This window comes from Sipha flava, unplaced genomic scaffold (assembly GCF_003268045.1).
Source record: "Sipha flava isolate LNK unplaced genomic scaffold, YSA_version1 325_pilon_pilon, whole genome shotgun sequence".
NCBI lineage: Eukaryota > Metazoa > Arthropoda > Insecta > Hemiptera > Aphididae > Sipha > Sipha flava.
The window spans coordinates 831078-849246 of NW_020273010.1; the positions used below are offsets into that span (position 1 = coordinate 831078).

An 18169-nucleotide genomic window follows, 5' to 3' on the forward strand; every position below is an offset into this window, starting at 1 on the left:
ATTACGTTTTAACGACAAACAATAATATATGGTTATACTGTTTAACATTTTATAGTTTATTATATCAAACTATCCTAAACGCGCATTGTGTAATTTTCAAACGTTTCTAATACAGTTAACTGTAGAAATCGGTATTTTTTTCGCTCTCAATACACAAATGGTAAGTAGATTTTTCATTTGTTGTAAGCACCTGATTTACGTACTTTGGGAGCCCATGGTGATTTTGTTATTTATTTAATTAGAAATTATTTATTTATTCCTAATCCACTAGCTAATACATTTACAATTTACACGGGTGAAAAAAAAAACAACCTAATGAACCAAAACAAAAAATTCTATTGATTGCAATATGTTGTTAAATAGTATTTCGTTTTCTACTATAATATTAGTATAATACTCTTTAACAAGTGAACGATGCTATATTATGCTATATATTATTATATGTATATAATTATATATGCATATATATATATTATTTATTATTATACTCGTATTATAGTATGTTCAGTGGATAAGAAATAATATTACATTTACCAATAATAGGACCCGATACCTTTATTTTTTTTGAACAAAGTACTGGAACCATACCAGAACAGTTATTTCATCTTATGAGTACTGGTTATGATATATTTAAACTTTCCAGTCCCTGGTTTATCATTACATACATTTTCATCATGTCACATTCGTCCAATCAAAGCGATACTTCGTCATTTGTCATCATACCGCTTTCATTGATGACATCAAAACAGTCCTAACTGAATTAGTTTTTAACATCCAAAACGTAAAGAATATTTTGATTATGACGAGCAAATATCCTATAATCAATATGTATTTAATGTAAACTTCCAGAAAAACGAGTTTCACGTCAATGTATTTAGACTGACCAAACCACTTCACTTCAAAAAGTATCGTTGAAAAACAGAAATAGTTTAACCAACGCACGTGGTGCCAATTCATACGGACACACTCTAAGATATTGCGCTCAGCTACCACACTACGAGAAATGTTGCCAAGATCACCTAACCGTAGACTGCAAAAAGTCATCAGATTTATTGACAACACGTGCTCTACGTTCCGGCGCACAAACCGCCAATTATAAAGGCTACCAGTACAACAAAAAATGTATTATGGCTCACAATAAGAAATATCCACTTGGCTCCAACAGGTCTGGAATTAATCAACAACTCAAAACTTCTAGGATACCACCAGCAAATATTCTCACTACGCTCACTTCCAGCTACGTATAAAAATATACGGTGAAGTAGCTTCAAAAGAAAATATTCCTTTAGTAAATCTATCAACAATGCTATCGAATTTTGTATTGGATTTAAATTCTAATTATTCCACTGACTTTTCTTCAATTTCATACTTTACCTTTTTTTTTTTTATAATATTTATTTTCGACGTATTTCTGACATATTTCTTAAAGGTAATAAAACAATAAAAAATAATTATAACCACTTTATTAATTGTTTTCGTTAAATAATTTCTAATTATCGTTAGCTATTCTAAGTCTTCATGCTTGTTTATAACAAAACCAGAAACCGGCTAATTCGTCGGTTATGACATAAAACACCTGCGCTGAAATATCTTATAATGATTCCCTATGTTTGCTATCCCAAATAAATTTTAAAAACCTTTCGTATGCAACTCACTCCACAAAAACCTTCCATATTCCTAGCACCATTACAAACCATTTATAAAATGAACCTCTAAGACGTATGATGTCACTCGCCAACGAAGACTCCTCATCTGTTAATAATTTGTTTAAATATTTATTTTTATTTTTATAATTATTGTTAAAATGTACTATTAATAAACTATTATAAAACTAATTAAACTGTAAATTAATATTCTGTTTATTATTTTTACCCCTGTTACTGTATTACGTATAATATTTGTATGTTATCTTGTGTCATGCTATTATTCTAATTATTGTATTGTTACTGTTATACTTAAGGGGAAACCCGTTTAATTGTATAAAATAAAATAATATAATTCAATCAATGGAACAACACGCATTCACTGTCGATTTTATCATTATTTTTTTCACTACTGTTTTAAAACCTACACCAAGAACGACATACGATCTGTACGATTTAGACGATAAATTTGATTACGAATGTGCTCCAGTGACTTCGTTCCAACACTATAAGATAATGACGCAATATGTTAGCTACTCGTTTGTATCATAGGCCTAATGAAAGTCTACACGTAAATATTAATTTTAAGTTTTAATTTCTACGTTAAAAATAAAATAAAATCTCTTGAAAATGTAGTTTTTTAAATAAATGATGCGCAGGTAATCATAATAATCGGAGATTTAAGAATTCAATATATGCATCTTACATCAACAACAATATGTCATATTATAAATGGTTTACATAACCTTTCTTGAACGTTTTGCGTAACACTGCAGGTCGAACGACAAACTCTGGTACATAATATCATATCATACATTATATCAACACCATAATACGTGCATATGAATCACCTTTGGTTTTCGAAAACGTTTTTCGACTTGTCGGCTTATATAAAAGATAACAGTATTATATTTTAATGACAAAATCTTAACGATTACTCGGGACCACATTTCAGTAGAGTCATTTTGTGTAATTGATTCCGGTGTACCGTTCCGCAATTAATTCCATATTCATGGACCTATATTTTTAATTATTTCGATGTGATCTGTTCGATCGGATTATCGTGATATCGTATAAATATCCCGGGATTAATGTTTTCAGGATTTAAGTGGATATTTTCCAATGAGTGACACTTTGGGTTTCTGTGCATTTAGTCCATAATTTTTGTTGCTGAACTAACGCATCCCGTACCCTTTTGTCGATAGCAAATATAAAAACAAAATAAAATACATTTATGTTTATGTAATATAGATTGTTATGTATATATATATATATATATAAATATATGAATACGTATGTATGCGCATGTGTATGTATAATTTATGTACAAAAACAACGCTTCGCTCAAACACGTATTTGAGTATATTGAGAACGAAAAGACAAATGGATATTGTTAACAAAAAAAATCGGTTGCTTTCTTTTTCACAGAGAACATCATTTTTTATCTCGGGTGTGACGGCGCTTTGAATAGGCAATTTAGCTACATCAAAGTGCTTTTATCAAAAATATATATATAAGATTGTGCTTCCTGGCACCAAAAAATATAACAAAAACATTTGGAGCGATAATTATTATTTTCAAGTGATTAAACTGTGAATTGTTCATTCGGCTGAAGCACGAAAAAATAATACCACACACGATTGTAATAATATAATGCATTGAGAATGGATATAATTTTTTTCGGTCTGGAAAATGTTTGCAAAACTTTTCACGTGAAAAGATATTTCCGTTTATTTGACAAATTGAATTTTGACAGGCAAGAGAGGGGATGAGGCCAGACATTATTTGTTCACCGCCTTGCTGAGGGGGAGGACAAAAACTTAAAAATCGTAACCCGCACACGTATAATAACAGCGATCATATCAAATATGTCTCTTGTGACAAGTAACGGTTTTCTGCACGTACAGGCTTCTATAACGGGGCTTCATCAAGCGGAAAAAAAACAAGGAATAAATATGATCTCTTTACTATTTTAATTCTTAAATATATTTATAAATGGATATTTGATGTATTGACGACTTTAAAAAGATTGTCGGTGACTCTCAAGGGGGTCGTGACTCCAGTTTGAGAATTGTTGTATTGTGTTCGGTCCTGTAAAATTAAATAAAGTAAACATTTATGCTGCAAAATTCCACAGTTATTATATCGAAAAAGTATTTCGATCCTCCTTGGATAAGCACAAGTAAATCACACTTGGTTAATTGAAACAAATTAAACCACGAACACGTATTTTTTACTAGTGGTAACACAGTAAAAGCGCACACTTTGGTTTTTTGCCAAGTTCATTTTGTTAGTTCGGCAAGTAATTAATAATTACTAATGATATTTCTATCGTTGAAATCCGAAAGATAAAAATGATAAATCAACGGGTTTCGGAGAAAAAAAAATGTATTTCACTATTTATAATTCAATTTTTTTGAAAAAAATTACATTATCAATATTATAAGTTAATCATAATTTGATCTTGACGGATACAATAAAATACTTATTTAATTTTCATTTAATATAATTTTTTAAAGAATTTAATAAATAAGACGTAAATAAAAATTTCATAAAATCGGCAAACTGTAATTTATCGATTTCATGAATTAGGCAGATTATTTTTGTCTAATCTATAGTTTTACGTTCTCGCCAATATTGAATACATGAATTCAATAATGGTAAAATCGACAGTTTTCCGAATTTGTCGTAAATTATATTTTACAGTAAAAACGTTGATTTATTCTAACATAATTTCCAATAATAAACGTTGTAGATAACAATGAATAATTTAAAAGGTTTATTAACCTTATTTACTAAAGATTTACGTCAGTTTCAAATAATATTAATTTTATGTGCTTATTTTTTTTAAATATTAATATTATAATATTATTTATTTCCACGTGACAAAAATCTGTAAAAATTTTAATTACATTATTTTCCAGCTATTCGAATAGAAAATGTATTCGTCTTATACTTCATCTCACATTGACATCTTTGATAATCGCTTGTGCCCGTAACACTATTATAGGCGTATGTTTTTCGAAGTCTTATCTATCTTTCTCTAGAAAAAAGATTATGGAGAAGATTTTTCTAAAAAAAGCGTTGTGGTTCACACGTGACGATATCTCCGATGCGAAGCACGGACGTTAGAGCTTACACGCATAAGTGTAACACAATCGTGCGCACGTCAGGAACAGTATTTGGTCCGAACGAAAAAATATGTTAAAAACGAAACCTGCTGTTAGCGCGTGACGAAAAGTTATTTTATTTTACATTGCTGTAAATAGTTTCAATGTGGTCGCAAAAAACCGATAGTATAGGCATCATTGTTCAAGAAAATGGTTTATCGATACGACAGTTATAGTTTTTACCCTTGTGGTCGAGTGCGCATTACGGATTCAGAAGAATGCACACGAAAAACTGGTAACGAATCGACCGTACTTGGGTAGCGATCCAAATCGATCAAGTATTTTGGCATTGAAATCCAATCCGCACCGTTGTTACATACACGTGAAACGTGAAATCAGTAATAACTATGCCGTTCGTGTTTGTAAACGATTTGGGTTTCCAAACAAAACACATCATTGGTGACGAGTAGATTAAAACTTACAGAACAAGCGCGTCGGAGGAAGGAAAAGTTCAAAATATTCGCGGTACGGGTCCTTTCGGAGAGGACTACATAGTTGCCACGCGCCTTGCATGCGGTTCTAGATCTTTTATTGAAAACATCACAAAAGCGAAAGGCGCGTGATCGTAAATCATTCGACTCATCGAATAACGTGGCCGTGACAAGTCATGCTGGTTTCCGAACGCTCCTGGGATAGATTTTTCAACGGCGTCCGCGCAGAAGGACGATTTTTCCGTCGCGTTCTTATTGCATCCCGTTTCACAAAATGCTATCGTTAAAAAACCCGTATCCGGTCAAGCCGATCGGGAGTAAAAAAACCACCCTCCCCATTTTTATGTTGGTTTTTCGAAACGCGTAATGCGTCTGTTCGTAAACATGCACACGTGTCCCGATCGAATTTCATTGCCACGAAAATGTCTTCGTGCCGCAAACGTTGACCGTACACTTACGGTGGTCGGTTTTCCGACCTCGTATTCAGTGGGTACGCTGTTGGTTTTGTGTTTTATTTTTTCTCCTCACCAAAAACGTTGCGCTAGGGTTGAACAAAATATATAATCCTCGTTCACGATACGTGGTGCCAGCGAATTACGAGATGCGGAAATAATGATTGCCGTTATCCTATCCATTTGTCGGGATTACGCGTGTGATGATAATAGATTCGCAGCCCGATCATCAAACATTCTGTGCACTATTGGCTCGGTACGATTTTATCAATTTATTGGGATTTATTGTATTTCACCATACACGCAGATAATTGATTCACCATCCTATATGCGATATTTTTTTAATTTTTTTTTTTTTTTTTTTTATGTATTGTTCGAAATATCAAATGCAAATGTTCAAATTTAAAATCACTTGACTGGTGTAACGTATAGATACTATATTTTATTTTATTCTTACGGATGTACGCGTTAAACTTTATGTATTTGTTGCGTTCTCTTTGAATACCACCGCTTTGGAAACTGGCAAATAATATTCTCAAAAGCTTATAGTACGATATTTATTTATGTTTGAAAATACGAGCTGAGACGCAAAGATCTAATGGTACGTGATGGTAACTTAATTACATGTATACAATAAATCATATAGATTATGTAATACGTTAATCATAAACGTATAGTTAGAATAATTGGAATTGTTTTTGAAAGATATTGGACCGAATCATTTTCCTCCATCTGCTAGCGAACTCGCGGATATTTTTATTTTTGAAATTTTCACAACTATTGATATTGGTATATTTATTGAACCCAATATTAGTAATATTTGAACATAATTATTTTTACAAAAGAAGTTTTAGTTGAAACACTTTTTCGTGTTTTTAAATGTTCTAAAATGTTCACATGAATTTAATCGTTTTTATTTTTTTATTTATTTTTTTTTTTTAGTATCATTATATACATTATTACAGTATAAAATATACGTAAATCAATTTTTCAATTTTATATAAAACAACTATAAATACCTATTATTTCATATGTCTTGTAAGAGAACCTTTATTAAAAATTAAAAATTAATTTTTACTGCAGTATAAATATTTTATAAAAAAATTATTATTAAACCATTTTCAATATTGATATTATATTTTAGAATTATTATCTATTTTCTCGTACACGAAAAACTAGAATGGAACGTAATATTTATTTATTTTAGCGAATCATTATAATAATTGTGGAAGAATGTACGATAAATTCAAAAATAATGTATACGTTTTTGTAGTTCATAATAATATATTAGATTGTATGTCTTAAGGGAAAGAAAAAGAAATAAGAATTCCCTTACATCATAATATTCTAAATTCTAGTTAAGATGGTCGATGAGGTTATAAAACTAATAAAAGGCGGTGGTAATAAATATGCGTTGGTATGCGTGTTGCGAACCATCCTTGTACTATATAACAGTATATGTATACAAATATACCGCGAACATGTTATTAAATTGTTTAGCGCGTTAACAATGAGAGATGTGCTTAATTCTCCGTGGTGCATTTTAGGTGACTATTTATTGTGTTCAAACATTAAAAAAGTCAGCGTCGTAACGATAGCAAATTCACTGGTGAAAATATCGCACCCAAACTCATTGCACACTCACTGGCCGACTTAAAACGCGTCTTAGCGTCTGCCCGGACCAATTCACATTTTTGCAATGCGCGAACAGCAGTACATCGCATTTTTGGTTTGAACCATGTCTATCAGCTGTCCATTTTGAACGCTGGCCGAACTACAAAATGCCATTACATTGTTTACGTGTGGAGTTAGGAAAAAAATAAACACGAGATCAACTCGTTGTAGATGACTTTCGAATCGAAGACCACTACGCCTGCATTTGGTTTTAACTCTCCCCTAGCAAATTAAAACGATAGTTGACGATATTGATTCCATTTCGTGTCGGTACACCAGAGTTGAGCATAAGTCGAATAAAAAAATTATTCTTTATTCGTTTGTTTTTAATTTTTATTTTATTTTTTTACTATTATTTACTCTTTTTTTTTGGATATTATTCACAATTTATTTAATTCATTAATTCAGAATATACAATAAATTCATAAGTGAATTCACAAGACTGTTCAGAATAATTTTTATTTATTATTCACATCTAAAATTATTTAAAATGAAATATAATTTTTCATTCACAAAATGATCGATTTGTCATGGTTTTATTTTTCTATTGATAATTTTTATTTGTATTTTCCCGGGTACACTACCAATATTTTATTTACTATCTCTATTTCTACATACGGTGCGCAACACGATGAGACCGAGTAAACGAAATGAACGTACATGGTACATAGTATTTAGCGTTGACTGTCTAGGACTGTCTAACGGCAGACGTTACAAAAAAAGGCCAACTAGTCTCTATCGCGCAACGCTGTGCTTTACAAGCTCAAGCGCATCATTTAAAATTGCTTACTCGATAATCTCGATTACCACTGAAAAACACATTTATTTCATGTATACTATTCATAAGGTTCGAGCGCTTTTACCCAAAAAAAATATTAGATAATTCATTTTTTTATTTATTTTTTTTTTATTTTAGAAAAACGCGATAATCGGACAGACGGGGCGCAATTCATCGAGTACCCACATTGTTAACATTTTTGAAACATTCTATCCCCCGAAACCAACCAGACGTTTCCAGCCGAAAGCGTTTACGAATGGTTTGCATATTAATGAAAATTACGGATGAATCAACGATGTAGTCGAATCGCACATCTTATCAACATTAAAACGGGTGAACTCCACATAGGTAAAACCCACTTGGCCGAATATGGATAAAAAATAGTCTTTCGAAACCCATTTATATTGTAACTCGGTTTGGACTCAAAGTGATTTTAATCATTTAAAATATAAAAAAGTATAAATTAGGATGTGATAAACCGTTAAATTTCGAGTAGAAATACTCGGACCAAAAAACTGTATCAGATGCCGGGATATCCAGAGAGAAACGTGACTCGTTAGAAATACAACCGTCCATCGAATCTCCGAACAGTGTTATCTCCCGGTAGGGTTGACATTGCGGTCCTGCCGGTTGGGCCGCACAACGTCCGTCTACAATCCGGGCGCACTATCTCGGCCGATAAACCTGCGCGGCCGAACGGGACACGCCACACGACGGGAGGTACTGGGTTCTGGAATCGCGGGGCCAGTGACTACCGCGGGAGAGGGTTTGGTAGGGAAGGTTGTCACCTGGTTGTATATGGCCGCGTTGAGTACGGCCAACGACCCGAACGGTATGAAGTACATGATGACTAGATACATCCAGTGTATGTAAATAGATATGTAGTCCTTGTCGTTGCGCAGCTCACTGGGATACACCTGGTACACGTACTGGCCGTAGCCGGTGTGCATGCACTTCTGAACGCGCACCTCCCAGAACCGGGTGATGTTGTACAGCACGGAGAACACGATAATGGCCACCACGTAGGCGCGCGCCCGGCCGTACGTGCACAGCGAGCGCGCCTGCAGTGGATGGCATACGGCCACGAACCGTTCCAGCGTGACGGTGAGCGTTAGGTAGACGGACACGGTCTGCGAGATCATCGCTATCGGGTAGACGACCGGCGCGATCAGCGGGTATACCTTGAAGTAGTAGTTGAACAGATGGTTGGTGCTCGGGTAGATCACCGGCAGCCCGAACAGCAGTATGGACGTGACGATCAGCACCGTGTCGCACCGGGCCAGCCCGATCAGCAGGTAGTTGATGGATGACTTCATCTGCGGCCGGGACAGTATGATCATCGAGATCACGTTGCCCAGGATACCGAACACGCCGATCACGTTCAGCAGCACGCCGTATGCCACGAATTCGAACAGCAGGTTGTAGTCGTCCACCTCGTCGTCCGCGGCGGTCCCGTTGCTGCCGTCCACGCCGCCGATCACGCCACCCGCGCTCATCACGCCACCGACGCCTCCGACGGCCGCGCCCACCCGGCCACCACCGCCGGCGCTGCCGCCCGCACCGCCACCGCTGCCGCCGCCTCCACCCACGTCGAACACGGGACAGTACATCACGGTGTCGTTGTACAACGACGAGTTGGCCACCACGGCCGTCCCGTTGTCCACGGGCCATGAAGAGTTCATCGCGGCTACCACGGCCCGCACTAATCGATACCGGTGCAGCTGCTGCTGCTACCGTATGCCTACCGACATCGATGGGTCATCTGAAAGAACGCGAGAAACAAAACACTATAGTCGCAGCGAAATTGTTAACACGTTTTTTTGTGAAATTATAAATATATATTTTTACGACTAGCACTATTGACGTGATAGAACTTCATTATAGCGAACAGTTTTTAATAATTTTTAATGTCCCGGAATTATAAACGTTTTAAACGCCTTCCAGGAGGTTACACCTGGGATATTGAGAAAATATAAGTTTAAACAAGAGGATTGTGGCCGTTAATTAAGGTTAAGTGGACAATTTTACGAAAATGTTCAGCTACTTCTTTGACTGTTGGGATGAATTCGTCATTATGGACTATATCGTTTGAGATATCGAAATGCACGTACGTTGACGGATGTATTTAGATTAGAACGTTTGGATTTAATTTATATTCGAAGGCTCGGTTTGGCCATATAGGTTTTAAAGGGAGTACTTAATTATTTTGAAATTATGAGTTTGGAAGTTAGAAGGAGTCGGTTGTTGAAAGTAATTAGCTTGGTATGGAAACGGTCAGTCGTCGGTCCAAATGGAGACTTAGCAAATATTTTATGTGGTGAAGGAAAGGTAAATTATTGAGGATCATGTTTTTGGAGCTTTTTGGTTTAGTGCAAAAGTGCAAAGAGTTGATTTTGATTCATTAATCCCCATTTGATATTTGTAGTAAGTTTATGTGTATATGGAGCGAATTGAATGCGTTTTAGGTTCCGAATGAAAAACCAAGTAATAGCTTAGTCGTCTACAAAATCACCTGTGGTTTTGCGATTAGTTGTGGCTAAGGTTAGCTACCAAAACAGCGAACCACAATCGGTGTGATAATCAGTCTTGTAAAGTATTCAAATACAAGTATTTGAATACATGTATTAAAATACTTTTTGAAGTATTTTTTGGTATTCTAAATACAATTTTTTTAGAGTATTTTTTAAGCATTTTGAATACTTTTTAAAAGTATTTTTAACATTTTGTAAATACTTGTATTTAAATACCACAAAGTTCGTTTTAATAATTGTATAATCATAATAATTCTCCATCCTAATAATTGTTCCTACTTCTAAGAATAATATTCGGTTATTATTGATGAATCTAATAAGTAATAAAATAATAAGATATTACTATAATATTACTAATTTTAAAACTGTTAAATTTCAAACCGTTTTAACGGTATCATATATTTTTTTTTAAATATTATTTTGCTTAATTTTATATTAATAAGTATTAATTGTTATAGGTTGTGACAAATATCAATAAGTAATAATGTAAATAATTTATTAAAATATGCAATGGTTATTATTTATATTGTAATTACAATTGGTAATATTTATTTTCTAAAAAGTAATTTATTTTTAACCATACCTGTATAAATGTAAAATAATATTATCGGCTTAATCTTAAAGTTTTAACTCTAAAAATGTAATTTCATGTTTATTAATTTCATGAATATAGAGTATCAAAGATAAATTTTTATCTCATTATCTAGGTTATATTATAATATAATTATATAAAAAGAAAACATTATATTAATGAGATTCAATTTATAAACACAAAAAAATTGTATAACAGAAAAAGTAGTATATAACAATGTTAAAAATTTAAAAAATGCTACATCCAATTTTATATGGGTTTATTATTGTAATTTTTAAGGAAATTTTTTCAAATAGTTCTATATTAATAGTTAATACCATTTTTTATTTATTTTTTTGTCATTTAATTGTATTAATAATAGTAGATATATATAATATGTGAATGAAATATGTGAACATGACCTCCAAATAGTCAGACATGTTTTGTATATATCAAATTGTTAAATCTATAGTAATTAGTATCATAATATAGGTACCTAAACTTATATATAATCAGTGGCATAGACACAATTTTTTTCTGTTGGTGGGGGAGGGGGGGGTTAACTATAATATTATATAATATAAAATTAAAAAAAAATACTTGTATTTGTATTCAAATACTTAGTGAGTATTCGTGAAATACATTTTTATAATAGTATTTTATAAGTATTTTTAACACTATTTTATTCGAATACTAGTATTAGTATTTTAATACTTTTTCAAAAGTATTTTTTATAAGACTGGTAATAATATTGCCAGTAATATATAATAATAATTTGTAATAATATTTTCTTGTGTTTTGTTATGTCACTTTCTCGTAAAAACTCAGAGACTTTCCAAATGTTTTTATAAACAATACTCCTATTCTAACCTCAGACTTGGTTGAATATTTTAGACTTGATCTTGATAAAATATTGACATGGAATAAACATACTAAAACAAAAAGACTACTTCATAATGCACACTCCGTTTGCTTAAAACACTCCTATTAAATAAAAAATTCACAAATTTAAAAACATAAATTATTATTTACAAATCTCTTTCAAAACCTATATGGAATCACAGACTCCAACTATGGGGAGTTATTTGGCTAACCAAATACTAAGAAAATTTAAATTTTTCAAAATATCTTATTTTGTAAAATCACCTATGCTTTTTTTTTTGTTACAAATCATACACTTCATAATGACCTCAATATAAAGAAAATTAACCAAGAAGCCAAATTATCTTGCAAAATATTTTACTTTAAACTTCCAAACCACTACAATCCACTCATAAAAAATCTGTCCATCTTAATTCTTCTTGGAAATCTCCGTGATAGACTAAAAAGATCATTGTATCGTGACTTATTACAATTTTATGTATACTCAATAAAAATAACACTGAATATCTTGTGCCTTGCATAAAGATTGTATATAATACAGCAAAATTTAAGAAAATGAAAATAAAAAAAAATGTCAAAACTACAGTTATTACTATTGTTACAGAATTAATAAAATTATGGTTTTTGAAGTAAAAATTGAACAAAAAATATAAATAGTAAGTAACAACCAGCCATAGTTTGATTTACGTATATAAAAGCCATGTAATTACAAACTATATCATTTAAAGCATTTCTTTTACGTATTATCACTTCTTGAAATCATTCTATAGTATTCTATAGTAACCAATAAAACTTAAAATTTAATAATAAAATAGATTGTTGATTGTAGATTTCTTCTACAAATCTTAAATTTGATTGTAATTTATTTGCATTGGACTTTTAAGTTAAAATATTCAAGTCTTGTGTGAAAAAAATATAAGTATAATAAAAAATTGATGTATAGTAATATCACCATAATTCGTGACAGTTTTCGATTTTATGGAACTTTTACGTCATTATAATACTTTCTTAAATTACTAATGATTTTACATTAAATTATGTTTATTTAATTTGTGCGAGATAACCGGGATTTCGCAATGTAATCACGGATGGCATTCATACTTAGTCATTAAAATAATATTATAAAATATAAACAAAATTATACACTGAAATATTAACAAAAATTATTACGACCATCTTTATGTATAAGTATATATATATATTACATGGAAGTTAAAAACGAAGCAATTAAAATAATATTATTTTTAACTAAATGTATGGAATATTTAAAAATATTAATATTATTATTATAATATTATAAAATTCGTTTCAAATAACAATTTTTTTGTGTACTCACAATTTTCTTTTTAGCATAATAATATTACACAAAGCAAAATATAATGTTATGTTACATCAATTTGAAGATATTGTTCTATTTATAAAAATGCTTTAACTAAAAAAAATCATTTTTCTTATTTCAAAAAAAAAATATACTCATTAAGTGTATACTTCTTTGTGAATCGGACATTGAGGTTATAAATTCTACAGTTGTTTTTATAATTTACCAGTCTAATTTATGAAATGACATTTACTATGCACTTCATGTTCACTGATAAAATAGTTTTTTTTTTTTTTTTTTAAATAAACAAACAATAATATACAATATTTATTCATTTCTATTATAAGTAATCAAGTAATGTAGAATATAGATAATTGCTTACAGAGCTGGTGGACTTCATTGAAGTGGGTTTCAAAGTAACACTACATAAAAATTCTTGACTCTTTTTTTATTTTTTTAATTATTTAATTTGTTAATTAATTTATTAATTGATAGAATAATTACAAACTAAATTTATTTTTACTTCTGTTTATTTTTATTGTTATATAGCCGTTATTTGAAAGATTCCTCTCAAACTTTCCATCTATTTGCGAAATTCCTTATATTCTCTTTGACTGTCGATTTTTATCCAAGTACGTGCTTTTTAAAATTACTAAATTCTATTAAGATCCTTTATAAACTGAAAGCTATTTTTTCTCTTATTTCCCAATCACCTCCAGTAATCGTATTTACTATTTCTCTCTTCTAACCAGGCTTTTTAATTTAACATTTCATTTAATTGTAATAATTGTACTCTTAGTTTAGTTGTAATAAGTTTTTTTTTTTTTTTCATAATGATGTAATAATGATAATAACTATTGTGAATAGTTGTAACACAAAGTTAAAAAAAAAATGTATAAAACCGTTTTTATTTATGTTCACAATGTAAAACATACGAGTATTAAAATGGTACTGCGTTATTAAAATATATAGTTAAATAATTGTTGCATGATAACAAGTTTTATTTGTAATTATATCAATGAAATAAAAAATAAAAAAGCAACTTTTCAGGGAAAAGTTTAGGTAGGTACATTACCGGGGAATGAATCATTTTGATTTTTCTTCAAAAACTGAGACGAGCAGAATTATTTTAAAACATTGAACATTATCAATAATTCACAATAAAGATAATAAGGTATAAAAAAAGATTTTGTACCTGATCGATTTTAAATAATACCTGGTTTATATTCGTTTTAAATATTTACTCGCACATGAAGTATTTATCCACCATGATCCCTAAGCTAATTATTGTGAAATCTAACTTCTTGCGTATGTGTTTTTAGATTTTACATAATACCCAAATGGTTCGTAGGTATTTGATGTTAATCTACGCAGTATCATTTCCGTTGTTAAGACATTATATATTTTTATTTCGAATTGTTTGCAATTGATCACTCGTCCCGGGTGATACGAATCGTTGAATTAAAACAATATTCGGAACCGTTAAAGGAATTTTGTTTTGTATCTATCGTCGGATAGTGTTCGTCTGATGTTCCTTATGAGACGGCTTCCAACGAAAGATTTCGGAATTCCGCCACAACATCATCATTTCACCATCGGAATGCGTAAAAACTTTTCTTCGGTCTTTCCCATCGTACACCGGACGTATAACGCTGACTGCGTTATACGTTATGTTTTTTCGACTGCGCGTCGAAAAGAAAAATCGTTCGTCCACGATCGCTGCGGGACAGCAACGAAGCGGTTTCTCGTTAACGGTGTTCTCGATCTTTTGACCTCAGCGATCGGGTGGCACGAACAATGGCTGCTGGTGTGGAAACCAAAAACCTATTTTGCTAAACATTCGAACCGTGCACTGACCCGGCCGACTCCTTTTTTTTTTTTTTATTTACATTTTTTTTTTTTTAATCGGCCTATAAACCCGCCCGGAACAACCTCGAGGTTGGTCCACCCCGACCTTTTTATTGAATAAACATCACATCAACGTCGAAACCAGGTAGGCAGAGTGCGCGTTCATCCATCGGTTATACATTACGATCAACGTGAAAAATATGATCGTGAATATAGATCGCTTTCAACCGTCAATACCTTAAACAAGAGCCTATATTTTAAATAATATTGAAGTACTAAGTAGTATATTGGCATGTAAGACGTAGATTCTATGGTGTACTCTCAAGAATTTAGACTTCAATGTACATATAATGCATTTTTTTTATCTAGTAATGTATTCGTTTTTGTAAGATTTCATCGCGTTATTCGTGTTGTAGGAATACTAGTATCACGCGTTTCAAACAGAACGTGGCCCATAATGGTAAAGTAAACGGCTCGATGCAGCTTACTGTATAGTCATTGCTACCATTGTTTTCTAGAATACACGCCATTATGTGATGAAAATTGGTAGTGCCTACGTGGACGCAGCTTTCGAACGTCGTTGTAGTAGTTCGTGCGTTTGAATTTATAAAATAAGACTGCAGCGATCACAGAATATTCGAACACGCAATCGTGGAATCCTCGTGGCGTATAGATAACTCATAAACCATATACGATCGAAGGTTCTGAAATTTCATGTAAAAAGAAACCAGCGGAACTTTCTGGAATCCCACGGGATGTAAAATATATGTTTAGATACGATATCACAATCAAGATTATAGTTTATCGGCACAAAAAGTACAAACTTTAAAGCAAGTTCGGACGTTCAGTCGATCTGAATAGGTTACTCTCCACCCAATTTGTGAGTATAATCATTATACGTTTCAACATATTTGTTAGTAAAAAACGTAATTATTATGCATGGAGTCCACTGAGTAGAATACGATTCCGTACGTTTGTCCTTTTTGTCAACACGTTTGCGTACGTTTGTAGATGAGTAACAAAAAGGTAGATAAGAAAAATGAATAAACACGATTGCGTATGAAATATAACGTTATAAATACTACGTTGTCAAATTTACTAATTTCACCATATTATATCTAATATATATAGAATACATATAATAGCAGTTTTATAATAGTTCATAAAAAAAAAATAATAATAAAATAATAAATAAAATGAGGATAACCAAATAAAAGAAAAGTAATTAATAAATAATTAAAATTGACAGTTTTTATTTGAATGAAATTATTGTTAATAAATTATTTGAAAATGCTTAAATTTGGATTCCTTGACATCTATAACCTACTACTTTTATTGAAACTCGGAAAATATCGTATAATATAACGGGAATAACAAAAATTTTTTGTATCTGATATATTTTATATCAGATACAATAAACATAGATAATAAAAGTAATAAAACACAAATTATTTATTATCTTTTTTAAGTTATCTTATAGAGGCATGTGGTATACACCAATATTGGTATGAAAATTGGCATCAACGATTAAAATTTCGTACGCAATCGTGTAGTTAAAAATCAGGTAAAATCGTACGGAATTGTATAGCTTAAAAACATATCGTCAATGACAAACGTACGCAATCGTGTTATACCTCGCTGCATATGAATCGCGTCCTGATCATACATAACAACTACACAAATTGCGTACCAATGTAAAAACATTAATTTCCTTCCCGTTTCATACAGACTTTGGACTGTCGATAGCAAATTATGACTATTGGTAGGTTAAAAATATTGATTTTTATCGTTATTATGCAATTATATGTAAGTAAATGAAATGTGTAGGTTTAAATTATAGGAATGTAATATAATAATTGAAATAAATGGTAATAAAAAAAGTTATAATTATAAAATTAAAAAATTAAAAAATTGGTAAAAACTTGAATGATACCTTTTTAATATAATCAAGACAGGTCAATTGGCCACTTTCATATTTTGTCTTAAATAATCTTCTTTTTCACACACCATCATCATCTAACGTCTATTTTCAATTAAATGAATACTTCGTTGTTTAATATAAGTTTCTTTTTGTACATTTTTAAAACATTTATAAATTGGAATATATTGGGGTGTGCTGAGTAAAACAAACTGTTAAACTTGGAGTGAAAAGTTTCATGGATATTCGTAGTTCGAATTATAGAGCATGAATACATTGTTCACAAAACAGGCGGGAAGTCACAATCAGGCTTTATATATGTATTTAATATATAATCAGAAAATTTCTGTACTTTTTCATCTTCGGGTAAAATTAATACAATATCGTCCGTAAAACAATCCTCCACTTCATCTGGTTTTAAAAATGGGAGACCAAAAAAATATTTTAAGAAAATACTGATATCTGATTTTTTTTTGTATTCTTGGCTTAAGCCAACCGTTTGAACTTTTCTCCACCAACTTTGACCTAAATGAAACCTACATCCTTACATTTAAATTAACGGCCACACAAAAATTATTATATGCTTAAAGCATGTTCATCGAACATGTAATCATTTAAACAAACCCGTACGCAATTCATGTACTCGTAGTAGATTAGATAAGGTCAGACGCAATTCGTTTACTCACTTATTACATTTTTTATTTTGGGACGCAATTCGTATGTAGCCTTTTACCCAGTCAATTATCATACTTTTACATCAACGCAAAACAACATACATAACGTTGTAAACCCAAGTGGTCTAAACGCGGAATTCGTAGAGCGACAAAACGTTACCTTGTCGTTATCAATCCGAATAAGTACCATATTTTCGTTTAAACGTTCCGTAGCGTTTTTATTATTGCCCGTGTATTATTAATGAATAATCACCGAATAGATTTTTAACGATAACGTTC

At 31.5% G+C, this 18169-nt stretch overlaps 1 protein-coding gene across 7 annotated transcripts in view; it reads right to left on the reverse strand.

Moving 5' to 3' along the window:
• The window catches only part of LOC112686829 (FMRFamide receptor), a 211701-nt gene that overhangs the window by 13141 nt on the left and 180391 nt on the right, over positions 1–18169 (reverse strand). For all 7 annotated transcript variants that reach the window (XM_025559282.1, XM_025559279.1, XM_025559280.1 and 4 more), the window contains one exon: positions 8937–9910. In XM_025559282.1, the coding sequence (XP_025415067.1) occupies positions 8937–9830 (894 nt within the window). In that variant the 5' untranslated portion in view covers positions 9831–9910. The remainder of the gene's footprint in view (positions 1–8936; positions 9911–18169) is intronic.